This window comes from Phacochoerus africanus, chromosome 1, assembly GCF_016906955.1.
Source record: "Phacochoerus africanus isolate WHEZ1 chromosome 1, ROS_Pafr_v1, whole genome shotgun sequence".
NCBI classification, from domain to species: Eukaryota; Metazoa; Chordata; class Mammalia; order Artiodactyla; family Suidae; genus Phacochoerus; species Phacochoerus africanus.
In genome coordinates this window covers 202,481,685-202,495,091 of record NC_062544.1, presented here as the reverse complement: position 1 = coordinate 202,495,091, position 13,407 = coordinate 202,481,685, and the positions used below count along the sequence as shown (strand labels likewise).

At 58.1% G+C, this 13,407-nt stretch overlaps 1 protein-coding gene across 1 annotated transcript; it reads right to left on the bottom strand.

The window, feature by feature from the left end:
- Positions 1–60: 60 nt before the first annotated feature.
- Positions 61–12,649, bottom strand: VWA5B2 (von Willebrand factor A domain containing 5B2). Its single transcript, XM_047787795.1, has 21 exons — positions 12,527–12,649; positions 11,873–11,981; positions 11,510–11,655; positions 11,254–11,424; positions 9,113–9,332; positions 8,775–8,932; positions 8,123–8,254; positions 7,764–7,888; positions 7,213–7,368; positions 6,685–6,795; positions 6,396–6,604; positions 6,196–6,307; positions 5,561–5,746; positions 4,583–4,754; positions 4,185–4,498; positions 3,062–3,251; positions 2,606–2,962; positions 1,472–1,609; positions 1,306–1,389; positions 982–1,202; positions 61–895 (listed from the first exon to the last, which is right to left on the bottom strand). Exons 3-21 carry the CDS (start codon positions 11,646–11,648, stop codon positions 347–349), a joined length of 3,744 nt encoding a protein of 1,247 aa, XP_047643751.1. The 5' UTR covers positions 11,649–11,655; positions 11,873–11,981; positions 12,527–12,649; the 3' UTR covers positions 61–346.
- Between the last annotated feature and the right edge of the window lie 758 nt (positions 12,650–13,407).

Genomic DNA, 13,407 nt, shown 5'->3' with positions numbered 1-13,407 from the left:
CTAGGTGGAGGTGCCTGGACCAAGCTGAGAGGGGCAGATGTGGGGCAGATAAAGAACTCATTTGGGCAGTCCTAAGAGGCACTTTATTGCATAGGATTTGGGGACTGTGGCTCTCTCCCTTTCCACTGCACTGCACAGAGCTCAGAGGGGAAGGGGGCATGGGGAGGGAGGAGCAGGAGAGAGCACAGGCAGGCACTTTCTGTGGGGGCAAGAGGATTCTGTGAAGGGGATAAGAAGCAGTGAGAGCAGGCTGTCGCCAGCCTACCCTTCACAGCACCGAGAAGCCAGCCCTGGGTGGCAGTGACTTGAGTTTGTTGGGGGGTGCCAGCCTGAGCAAGGGCGCCCCTCACATGTTTGCCGGGCTGTAGCACAGCAGGTGCAGCTGTAGGTTCTGGTCCCAGTGGCGCAGCAGCAGGAAGAGACCGCGGGCAGCAGCCTTGAGGTTGGCCAGGTCGAGGCCCTCTGGCAGGTGCTGGGCTCGCAGCCAACAGTCAGCCTTTGCTGCCGCCAGTTCCCACTCCCCAAAGGCAGCCGCACAGCGGTGCTCCAGCCACGCAAGCGCCACGGCAGTGGCCCAAGTCCGGCCCCGCAAGTCGGCACCGCCAGGCCCTTCCGCCCCCTCTGAGGCCTCGGTGTCTGAGCCCCGCCCACTGTCCGCCTGGCCTGGACCCTCGGAGCCTGAGCTGGGAGACGGGCTGCAGGAGGCCGTGGCACTGTCACCCTGGCCAACACCGTGCCCTAGAAGTGCCCAGGGAGAGGAGGCCGAAGTGGGGCTGAGGCTGGCGCGATGCGCAGCGAAGGGCGAGGCGCGGCATAGACGCTCCTGCGAGATGCGCACAGCTGCGCAGAAGGGCGCGTCCAGGCGGAAGGAGCCAGGTGCCTCCTGCAACCGCACCTGAGGAGAGAGGAGGTGGGGGGAGAAGCGAGCTGAGACAGTGCCCTGGCCCTGGCAGCGCCACCCTCCACCTCCCGAGTCCTCACCAAGGGTAGGTAGTCGTGGTCGCTGCCTTCACTGTTGCTGTCACCGGCCTGGCCCGCGTCGGGGCTGCGGAGTCTATGGCTGTCTGGACCTCGGGGCTTCCGACCGCTCAGGCTGAGCCGAGATGGAGGCTGGGGGGTCAGGCGATGAGGCCCTCCGGTGGGGGCTGTGTGGCCCCCCAAAGCAGAATTGGAGTTGCCTATTTGGTCCGGGTCCCAGCCGCCTGCCAGAGAGCCTCCCTGAAGTTCGGCACTGGAGCCATTCAGTGCCAGTGGTGGTCCCTAAGCCAGGTTGCTCCCTATCGTTTCCCTGGATTTGAGTATTACCTTTAGAGTGGACGATTGTGGGCAGAGGAGCAGCATTTGGATGGCCCTGAGAAGCAGGAGAGGTGCCTGGGGGCTCTGCTGGCTCTGCAGGGGCACAGAGACGCGATCAGGTGTGTCTGGAAGGGTGGCCAATGAGGTGAGAACCAGCCCCTGGAATGGACCTTACCTGAGCTCCGCACCTGCAGGGCTGATGGCAAGACCTCCCTAGTGGTAGCATCCACAGCTACAGGGCAGGTGAAGCAGGAGGGGGCAAAGCTGACCTTGCTTGTCTGAAGGGCTCGAAGCCAGGACCTCCGGGCATGGCCTGTGAAATCAAGGAGCAGCATGCTGAACAGGAGGCATGCATTCCCACCACCCACCCTCTACTCTACAGAGGGCTTTACGGCAAAAAATATCACTGCTCCCCTAGCTTCTCCCTCTGTCCACTTTTGAATAGAGTGCAGTTCCTTGCTGGGGCCAGCTCACCTCCCCAACTCTGATGAGAAATGTTAGGCTGAACCCTCAATTACCTTGTAACAAGTCTAGGCCCCCTGGCCACCCATGAATTCAACATCCTGTATGCAAACGAAGAAAGCATTGACTGCAGTGCCTTTTCCATCCATTCATTTCAGCACTGGCCAATAGAACTTTATGCCATGATGGATGTGTTCTGTATCTGCACGATCCAATATGGTAGCCACTAGTCACATGTGACTTAAGCACCTGATGTGTACTAGTGCAACTGAAGAACTAACATTTTAACTTTATTTCATTTTAATAATCTTTGCTTTTTTTTTTTCAGGGCTGCACCTGTGGCATATGGACGTGCTTGGGCTAGGGGTCAAATCAGAGCAGCATCTGCAACCTTGTGGCAACGCCAGATTCTTAACCCACTGAACAAGGCCAGGGATCAAACCCATATCTTCATGGATACTAGTCAGGTTCTTAACCCACTAAGCCCCAATGGGAACTCCTCATTTTAATAATCTTAATGACAGATTTGTTTTTATGTTATGGGCACTGTGAATCATTGCAAGATGACGTTCCCTCTCTGATGACTACTAGGAAGCTTGCCAACTTGGGGTCCCATGCTTGCAAGGGCACATAACCTCATGTGTATGTCTTTGATATAACCTCATTCTCTGCTTCCTTCGATTATCCCCTTTTTTCCCATAGCTCTGCTTAATTTTTTTTTCTTGTCAATGTGAGTGAGCTGCCTCATCCTTTGTGAGCAAGGTGAGGTAAAGAAAGTGATCACATAGACCTGTGTCTCTGCCACTCTCTGCCCCTTGACCCCTGACCGGGCCCACCAGCAACTCACCCCGGTCAGCCATGGTCTCGCCCCCTCCCCGGAGAGCCAGCTGCTCATTGTCCCGGACCACGGAAGCTGCTGTCAGTCGATGGAGTGCTTGATCCCAAGCATTTTCTCTTTCAGGGGGTGACGGAGGCAGTGCGCCAACATCCCCAGGACCCCATAATGTCTCCAGCCCAATGCCCACCTCCCAGCACATAGGCTGCTCCCCACACAGGGCCCGGATCACCACATGGCAGCGTGGAGCCTGGGGAGGCGGCGGTATTGCCGGAGGGGCCAACTCCCCATTGGGAGGAACAGCCGTGAATAAGAAGGGTGGATCCATCAGCATGTCCCAGTCCATGGGGGCTGGGGAGAGCAGGTTTCCTGGGGAGAGACAATGGGACAGGGACAGTGTGGTGCCTGGGACTCCGCCTCCCCGAGGCCTCCTCAGTATCAGAAGCCAGCTCCCCATCCGACCCTTACCTGAGTCATCCAGGCCCTGTCCCAGCTGCCGCCCTGGCTCAGGGCCTGGCCCATCTGGCGCTACACCCAGAGAGGGGTGGCGGGGGTGGCCAGGGGCTGGATTCACCCGGCCTGGTGGAGACGAGAGACTTCGGCCAGCCAGAGCCACTCTGTGTCGACGGCCTAGCACCTCAGCACTCAAGGCCCCAGTCTGCACACGAGAAGTGGGGTTCGCTGGCCAAGGAATGCAGAGCCCCTGGCCATCAGACATACACACACAACTGGCCACATGCCCCTTTGTCTGAGCCCCAGGATGACTGCTCACCACCATTAGGGGGAGGTCAGGCTCCTATGGCCCCTGGCCACCTTCCCAGTGTCATCTCTCTCCATGCCCTATTTCTCACTCATCTGTTTTTTTTTTTTTTTCCTGGCCGCACTTGTGGCATGTGAAAGCTCCCAGGCCAGGGGCTGAACCTGTGCCACAGCAGCAACCTGAGCTGCTGCCATGACAACACCAGATCCCCAACCTGCTGAGCCACAAGAGAACTCATCTCTGTTTTTATCATGTCTTCTCCCATTTCACCAGGCAAACGTCTTTATTCTTCCAGAGATGGCTCTTGCTCTCCCTACTCCCTCAGACAGGGTTAGTCACCTTAACGCTGAACTCCCATAACACCATGTTCCTGTGCCCATCAATGTATGTTGCATGGTATCGTGATTATAGATTTGCCCATCTCACCCTCCCTCCTTTCCTTTCTTCCTTCCTCTTTCTCTCTTTCCCTCCCTCCTTTCTTCCTTTCTTTTCTTTTTCTTCCTTTTTCTTTCTTCCTTTCTTCCTTTCTCCCTTCCTTCCCTCCTTCCTTTTCTTTCCTTCTTTCTTCCTTCCTTCCTTTCTTTTCTTTCCTTCTTTCTTTCTTTCCACAGTGTGCAGCAGCCTGATGTGGGATCTCAGTTCCCAGACAGCAATCGAACCCAGGCCACAGCAGCGAAAGCACCAAATGCTAACCACTATGAAATCAGGGAACTCTCCATATATTTTTTAAAACTATACTTACTAGTAACCATTGCATAATTTATTGCATGTAGCAGGTGGCCAATAAACATTTGCTAGATACATAGTAGGTGGATGTGGACTGAATCTCACCTTGACTGTTGCCAGTGGGGGTGGAGGCAGGGGGCAGGAGCGGGAGCCTGCAGGTTCTCCCCAGGCCAGGCTGCGGCAACCCTGCTGAGAAGGGGGGTCCAGGGGAGCACTGCCTTCAGGTGAACCAGGGCCCTGGGAGATGGGGGACTCACTGCTGCCTGTGGAACCTGGGCCTGGCTCTGGGCTGGCAGAGCAGTGGGTCAGCACATATTGCTCCCGGATGTATGAGGACTGGAAGATGCGGCGCCATATGGCTGTGTCAGAGGACGGGTTAGGTCCAGGGTCCGTGACTGGGTCTGTCAGAGCATCAGTACCTATTGGGAGGTAGGAGAACAGATCCCAGCCCTGGCCTCTCCCACTGCCCACTCCTCCTCTAACACACACACCTGGACACTCACTCTGCTCTGAGTCCCCAGCAGCCCATGGGCTGGACATCTCTGCCGACACAGTGCCTGTTCCCAGTGGCTCCGAGGTGCCGGTGGGCTCAGTGCCAGGGCTGGTGGCAGATGGTGCTTCCTCTGGAGATGGGAACACGGAGCCGCCCAGGCTCTGCCAGCCAGGCTCTTGGCCCTGGAGAGGCATAGACATTGGAAAAAAACTGATTGTGGTTATACACTACCTCTTTCCAAACAAGATTTAAGATGGCTCATGAAAGAGGCAATAAAGTTAATAAGCCAGAAATGAAAGCCCAGTACAAAGGAAGGAGGAAGCATACGTGCTGACAATGGGGTTACTAGAGCTGCTGTGGCTGAGCCTCAGGTTTGGCCTTGAGCTTCCTGGCAGCCAGGCAAAAAGGCAAACAGTCCCTTATACAGCTCTCCTGATCAAAAAGGAGGAAGCGAGTTTGGTTCTTCTAGAGATAAAACTTTTCATAATAAAAATAACAATCATTTCTCTAACTCCTACCAAGAGTGCACATGTCATGACCTCTAATTACAACCCTGTGAAAAAAATCAGTACCAGGAGATGGGCTCAGAGAGGTTAAGTGACTTGCCCCCAAATGGCTAGTACACAGCAGAATGGGGACCTGAGATTTCATCTAGATGATGCTCCGTCTGCCCCTGAATGTTACAAGAAATTATCTGGATGGTGCTTTTTGTAGGGTGTTGTGTGAAGTAATAAGAAAGTTTTGACAAAAACTTGGCAGCAAATGCTGGCGCTGTTCTCTGTGGCTGTGCATTTAGTGACCAAGGGCAGCACGTGAGAGGGGCAGGCTGCGGTTACCTTAGGGGGGCCCAACGCGGCCTCTGGGGAGGTCTGGGGGTGGTAGTAGGAGAGTTCGGCAGAGCGAGCCACAGGGAATAGGAAACGGTTTTGAGGAGATAAGGGGCTTCAGTCACCCCAGGCCCAGCTCCTGCACCCCAGCCCAGGCCTACCCCTGGGGGGCAGGACCGGAAGCCATCCACCCTGAAGAGTGAGCAGTAACCAAGCAGCTGGTCCCCAGGATAGAGCGCTGGGATCTCCCGGGGCGTCAGCAGTGCCTCCACCGCATCGGGCACAAACCAGTCCACGGAGATGTCGCTCAACGCAGGCTCCAGTGCCTTCCGCAGAGCCTGCACCAGCTGGGAGGAGTGGCCAGGTGGTGGCCAGGGGAGAGAAAGAGGGGTCACACAGCCGACATAGTGGGAGGGCTGCTCTCCCACGGATGCCATCCATCCAGCCCCGGGCTGAGGGGAGCGGGGTCAGGCGAGGGTCAGGGAAAGGCAGGGGCTGGGAACAAGCAAGGGGACTGAGGGTTTGGTTCTCAGGGCTTGGTGGGGCTCCTTGGCCTGAGCCGTGCCGTGTGGATGAGGCAAGACTTTTCAAGGCTATCGCTCAGTACCAGGACAAAACTAAGAACAAGATTTGGGGAGTTGGCAGAGGCTGTGACCCCCACACCTTTGGCCTCCTGCGGCACCCCACAGCAGAGCGCCTGGAGACCCTAGGACCAGACCAGGTTCTGTTTCAGACTCAGTGCAACTTGGGAGGTGGACTTTGAGGAACAGGGGACAGGGCCTGGGCTCCAGCTCACCATGGGCTGCAGCCTTTCCCCAGGCCTCAGGAAGAAGGCCTGGCCCCTGCTGAGAGCAGACAGACCCTGGATCAGCTGGCGGCAGGCAGGCCCAAGCCCAAAGGAAAAGCACCTGATGAGAGAAGGAGAGCAGCTGTGACCTCCGGGAACCTCTTTGGGGGGGCTATCTCAGGAGCCTGGCTCTGCCCACTCCATCCTACCTGGCTGCCCCCCTGTGCCACCTCATGAGCTCCAGGGTTTGGTGGGTGACAGTGGCCACAGGTGAGGCAGCGGTGAGCAGGAACAGCTGCCGAGGGTGGGCCTTGTGCTGGGGCTGCCCCAGGGCCCAGTCCAGCGCAGCCCGCACGTCCGGCGGGCCACACGCAGCCTGCAGCATCTCAATGCTCTCACAGATCAGCTGCACGGTGTCCTGGAGGAAAAAGGCACAGGGTGGGCCACGCTGGGCTGAAACACCTCTACTAGGCCCCCACATCCCAGGGCCACACTCACATCACCGCAAGGCCGGCTCTCTGGGAAGAGGGGCTGCACCGACGTGCCAAACATGGCCAGGTTGATGAGTGTCTGGGGCGGGAGCGACTTCACAGCCAAAATGATGGCATCCTGGGGAGGGCCAGTGAGGGCAGGGTGAGGCGGGCCCAGGGGCACAGGCAGATAACAAGAGACACCAGGTTGCCCACCTTCTCCAGGCCGCGTGTAAAAGGAGGAGTCAGATGAGGTCATCTGGGAGAGGCCCTGTGTGTGGGACTGTGCATGAAGACTCTGAGAGACCCTGGAGTGTGAGGGAGACTCTGAGTTTGTGTGAGAGACGTTGGTGTTTGTGACCCTGGAAGTGCATGTGAATTCTTGGGTTTGGGATTTGATGTGGCTGAACATAACTATATATGAGAGAGGCTCTTGGAATCTGGGAGGAGCGCACGTATGTTGTGAGTATGAGAATGAGAGAGGGGCTGCCCCCAGCCCATCCCGGACCTACCGCCCCACCCAACCCCAGGCCTGCCCACACCATGCCCCACAGGCCTTGTGTGCCACACTGCTGCCATCCAACAGGACGAGGAGCTCCCGCGTAGCTGTGCCCAGGTGTCCAGGCTTGGAGCTCAAGTCCGGGCAGAAGCTCAGCACCAGCACGGGGTTAAGCAGGATGTCCTTGTGGAAGCGTCGCTGCAGGAACCACACCTGAGCACGGGAGCCCTGACTTATCCTGGGCCAGGCTTAGTACAGCACTGACCTGGGCTGGCAGCAGGACCTTGCCCTGAGGCCTTTTTCAATCCAATCCACCTAGAGGGGCCACCCTTCTGCAGTCATCTGAATAAAGGTAAGCGCGCGGTGGCAAGTGGATGTCCTCTGCCCATGTCAGTCCCAGCCCCCATCCTTTGAGACATCCCAGGGAGACTTTCTGGGCCCTCCTGTGACAATACTCATCAGCCCTCTGGCATGGTGGTAGCAGCTCCTCCTGCTGAGAGCAAAGGCCCCCTGCCCATCTCCACATAAGCCTGCTCACTTGTTCCTCATGCACTAACGCTGCCATCAGTGAGGCCAGAGGCCAGGCCGGGACCCTCAGGCAGCCATACCTGTCGGTCCCCATCACTATCCCTTCGCTGCAGCCTCTGAAAATCCCGGCGGGCCCTCACCTGGGCCTCATATTCTGCTGAGCTCAGGCTGCCGGCCTCCAGCATCAGGTGTGGCTGGTGGGGCTCTGGGAGGGAGGGGACATAGCTCTGTCAGAGGCACCCTGTCTCTAGATCCCAACTGTTCAGTCCCACTGTCCTGGGGGAACCTGGTAGGTCCGGCCTCCTTGCACCCCCAGGCCCACCCTCACAAACGACTCAGTCCATCTGGCTTGGGGCCCAAGAATCTATACTCCAAAAATGCTACCCAGATGATCCTGAAGCAGGTCAGAGCTGGCCCCTTGTGTGCCCCAGTCTCTCACCACTGGGGTGCAGCAGGATCTCCAAGGCCCGGTCACAGCGGTGGCCCTCTGCCAGTGTGACACAGATGGTGGCTGCAGAGCTGGCATGAGGTGGGGCATCTGCCCGCAGAGCATGAGAGGGGCTCTCCAGGCCTGAGGGACAGAGAGGCAGGGAGAGGGGATGATTGCCCCCTCCCAGCCAGGACTAAGAACACAAATATCAACTTCCCAGACAAAGCGGTGGGGGCCAGAATCATGACTGATTCAGCTCAGCTCTCAGAGTCCCACCTACAAGGTAGACAAAGGGGGATCTGCCTGCTTTCACGGACTGGGAGGTAAATTCCCGTGCGTATTCCCGGTTGGCCAAAGAGTTTTATGTCAACCAACTACTGATTTAACAACCTCCTCCAGCTCTTGTGCAAGGAAATGCCACTTCATCACTTGGACCGGTCTCATTATAAGCCTCTCTCTTGTCATGGGTGGGTGGAGTGGGATATGAATAAATGATACTGTCAAAATTAGGGGGCCGTGTGTTCTGTAGAAGTGGCCAGGGGGTGCGCCCACTGTGAGACTGAAGGTTCCTAAGGCTTAGGTCCCCATCTTCTTTTTGTGTGCGTCTCATCCCTGAGCCTTGAGTTATTTCCCAGTCAGCTCTTCTGGGAGGGGCACCCACCTGCCAGCAGGCATGGCCCAGTAACCAGCATCTTGAAGGAGAAGGTGTACGGGGCAGGGCAGCGGGCAGGGCCTGAGAACACGTCCTGTGGGGCAGCTGGCTCCTCCCAGGCTGGCCCTGCCCCCTCAGGGCTGCCCACCCTGAAGCAGCTGGTGGGGCTGAAAGGGAACATGAGGAGAGTCACTGGGCCATGACCAAGGTCCCTAGCCCCTCTGGCTGTCTGGCCTCAGCCCTTCCCCACCCTGCCCGTCCCTCAGGGAACCCTGCCAAAGCCCCCTCACCCGCACTAGACCCAGAGAAGCCGAGGGAGGGACGAAGAGAATCACCATAGGCCCAACCTGTCGTCACAGAGCCCCGGAGGCCTGGGGGGCCCCGGCGGGCCTGGCGGGGCCAGAGGGGTGAGCACAGAGGGCACAGCCACGCGCAGCACCCCATCAGGCCTGGAGGGCAGCTCCCGGCTGCTGCGCAGGGTCACTGTCACGGTGCCGGCCGCGGCGATGAGGCCTGTGGGCAGCACCAGCGTGGACCGGGCCTGGGCCAGATCCAAGACAAGATGACCTATTATGAGTGAGGAAAGGGGTCAGAGGGGGCTGGAAGCAGAGGAGATGAGGGCAGTAGGGGTGGGAGCAGGCACTGAGTCAGGGGAGCTTGGGCAGGGGACACTTTGTGAGGCTGGAGGGAAGCTGGGCTAATGCACTGTGATGCAGGATGGAGACATGAGATGAATGGTAGGAGAAGGAGAGGCAAGGTGATGGTCGAAGGATTTGGCTGTCACCAGAAAGGACAGCAGTGACATCACTGCTAAGGGAGGGCTGAGGAGGAGAAGGGGCATGTCCATGCCACCCCCAAGGTCCTGGGGGAACCGCACCTTCTGCCCCTCTTCCTTTACCTGCTCCAGCCTGTTCAACCTGTGGGCATCACCTTCCACAGCCTAGGACCCACCCTTCTGACAAATACCCTGCTCATGAATGGTCAGGGCTGCTCACTGCCCACTAGGAGTGGCTCCAGCATTTTCTACCCAGGAGGAGTTCAGGAAGTCTACTTGGAAGCTGGCTAGAGGACATTTGCATACTCAGTACACTATTTTACTTAGATCAGAGGCTGGTTTGAGGACTGGTGAAGTCATGGGTGTCTCTGCTGCTAAAGGAAAAATGGCCAGGGGTATATGGTGGCGGTCAAAGCCCTACATGATCTGGCCCACCTACTTTTACCTGCTTCGCCTCGCTGCCCCACATTCTTTTGAAAAATACTTTCTGAATAAATGAGGGGAAGAAAAAAATGGAAGCAAAGAAGAAAGGGAAGAAAGAAAGAAAGGGGGGAGTTCCCTGGTGGTCTGGTGGTTAAGACTTGGCACTTTCACTGCCGTGGCCTGGGTTCAATCCCTGGTCTGGGAACTGAGATCCCACATCAAGCTCTTCCATCCCAGGCAGGGATTTTGAGTCGGGTTTTGAGGCTCTGTTCTGCAACTTCTAATTCTGTCCTTTGGTAACTCTTGTTTAGAGGTGCCTCAGTTTCCTCGTTCAGAAAGTGCAGGTCATAACTATATTTTGAGACCGGTGAGGAATGAATGAGATAATATACGAAAAGTATCCAACACATAAGAAGCTGTTGCTGTTATTTTTGTCACCTCTAGAGCTGGAAGGAGAACAACATTTGCATTAACATACCTCTCTGGATTCAAGTGAGGTGACACCAGTGACTGGGCTTTGTCGACTGTGAATCAGTATAAACATGAGGTATTTTATTACCCATCACCTAGTATAACTTACTTCCAAACCTTTGCTTCCACACCATTGCCCCTGCCTGGGGAGTCTTTCCTCTCATCTCCACGTTGTTCTGTCCCACCCTTCCTTTCAGTCAAATGTTGGCTCCACTTCCTTCTGAAATATTCCTGGGGCTTCAGCCTCTGGGAGCTCTGGCTCCCTCTGGCCTCTCACTACCTGCTGGGCTTATGCCAACTGTCTACACCACTGGATTCTGTCCCTCTTCTTACCTAGATGGTAAATCTCCTGTGCAGGAATCAAGTACATATATAAAACAAATAAGTGAAAGAATGAAGTGCAAGCCAGGAAACCTAGCAGAGGGGCAGTCTTGCATTCCCTGACCCAGCACTCACTGAGCCCCTTTGTGACCCGTTCTGTGGGAAAGCTAGACTCGGAGATGACCAAAACCCTGTCCCTGGCTCAGGAGCCAAAGCTCCAGAGGAGAGGAGAGGGATGTGGGGCCCGCCTGCTGTGTCTGTCTACCTGACCGCAAGCCTGGGGTCAGGCCTGGCTCACATTCCCCCAGCACCTGGCGCGCATCATTGGCCCAGTTCTGGACTGTTGAATAAAGGGATGAATCAATGAATGAAAACAAACAAACAAACAAAAACAGTGACTGGAGCAGGGACAGGGAGGGATGGGATGCAGAGCGAGTGCAGGAACTAGAGTGCGGCTGGCTTTCAGAGAGACAGGGCGGGGGGGCGCCCTGGACTCACCCTGCGCGCAGCGGCGGGGCGTTAATGCCCCCAGCGCCGGACCCAGCGCGCGGCAGCAGGCCGCCTGCGTGCGGCGCCTGCTCTGCAGCTGGAAGGAGACGCGCCGTCCCGCCGCCTCCGCCTCGAAGCCGGAAACCACTTCAGCCTCGGCCAGCGGGTACACGAACACACCTGGGACAGGATGGGAGCACAGGTGATGTTAGATCTTTCCAGGCGAGCACAACCCCACCACCCCGCGACCCCGCCCAGGCCTCACCGTCCACCGGCTGCGGCTGCGGGTTGTGGTAGGTGAGTCGGGCCCTCAGGCTGAGGCAGGGTCCGTTGGCGCAGGCCCGGACCCAGGAGTCCGTGAGGGGCAGCGGCGTCCAGCTGGAGGGGCAGTACAGGCCGGGCATGGTGCCCCTGGGAAGGGGTTGCTCAATGAGGGATGCGCAGGGTAAGTCCTGAGCGCCCCGCCCCGCTCTCCTGAAGGCCGACGGGGAGAATAGAACTCGGGCACAGGGACGCAGACCTGCAGGGGGCGCGAGGCTGAGCCGTGCCGAGGGCTTGGGTCAGACAGACAGGTGGCGAGGGGAGGGAGGCAGAGGGTGGTGATGAGATGGGCATCTTCCCTGGTTACCTGGGAAGCCAGGGCCGAGCGCGGCTCCAAGCAGCGTGGGGACCCGGGGAGCGGAGGGTTAATGTTTAACTGGCGCTCCGAGCGCCCAGCAGTCCTGCCGCCGGCTCCTCTAGGGGCGGAGGGGAGGGGGTGTCACAGCTGTTCCATCACCCCCTCCCAGGCCTCACCGCCACCCCCGTATCTGCCAGCCCCCCGGGGCTCCCCGCGGCTGCCAGCTGTTGGAAGTGGCGCGGGTGGAGAGATGGAAGATGCTCTGGGTGGGGAGCAAGTGTTTAAAGGGCCAGCATCCTTCTGGGTGCCCCCAGCCCAGCAAAAGATAGCAGGGGCGGGGTGGGATGGGGAGTCGAAGGGCCGCAGTCTTTTTCTCTCTGGCGCCTCAATTGACTGGAACGCTGATAGAGGGTCTAGGGGAGTGGAGGAGGTTGCATTGGGAAGAACGAAATGGGAAGAGACAGGAGGGAGTCTTTCAGAGGCAAAACGAAGAGAGGTATTAGGGCAGGGGGATTCCGTGGGATCGGTCCACGGCATCTCTCCTCATCATGGCAGAACTGGTCTGGGAATGGTCGCCGCCGCCCCCCACAGCAGAACTGTAAGGGGATGCTGTGGGCTGGGTCTAGGGATCATCCTCCTCCCCACCCGGAGCCCCAGCCTCACCGTCTTGTCCTCTGCGGAGTTCTGGGAGCCACGACGGCACCAGAGGGTGATGCCGCCTCTGCGCCCCGGGCCACACTGAAGTCTAGGCACTTGAAGGGCGCCTGCTCTTGACTCCCGCTGCGGTCGCTCTGAGTCCGCGCCGGGGCGTCGGCCCTGCGGGTGCTGGTCCCGCCCCCGCTCAAAGGGCCGCCCCTCCAGCTCGCCTCGGCCCCGCCTGGTGCTGCGGCGCCGCTGCTGCTCCCCGCCCCCTTCGGGCGAGGTACCGCCTCCGCGCCACCCCTGGCTGCTCAAGCCAGACTGGGCACCGCAGTGCAGGGATTGCGTCCCTGCGGCCGCACAGCCCCCCATCAGTGCTGGGCCGAGGGCTTTGAAGCCCCACCCTTTCCATCCTTCAGGAAGGGAGGCGTCCTACAAGTGTAGCAGAGGGGGTCAGTCTACAGCCGTGCCCACCGCCTCCAAGCATTGCCGCAACCCTAGCTATCCCGGTACCACCCCACCTCTTCCCTCCACCCCAGCCCCACCCCCACAATGGCTCAGCTTTTCGTCACTGCAATGACCCTCCCTCATCGCTGCAGCGAACCCCAGGGCCCCATCACCGTAGGACAAACCCCCTCCCTCCCTCCAAGAAGCCCGACCCTTTCCTTTGCAAAGTGCTCCTTCATCACTGCAGGTATCTTCAGTTAGTGTGATCGCTTCAGTGACCATTCACCCCTACCAGGGATCCCTATCACTGAAGTGATTCCCCCCTCAAATAGCCAGCCTTTCCACCACTGCAGTGCCTTCTCCCCACTTTTTCTGGGGGTGGGGAGGGTAGCAGGATACCGCCTCATGTTATAACTTCCTGGTATCTTAAGTTGCACCACCTTGGAAGTGAGACCTTC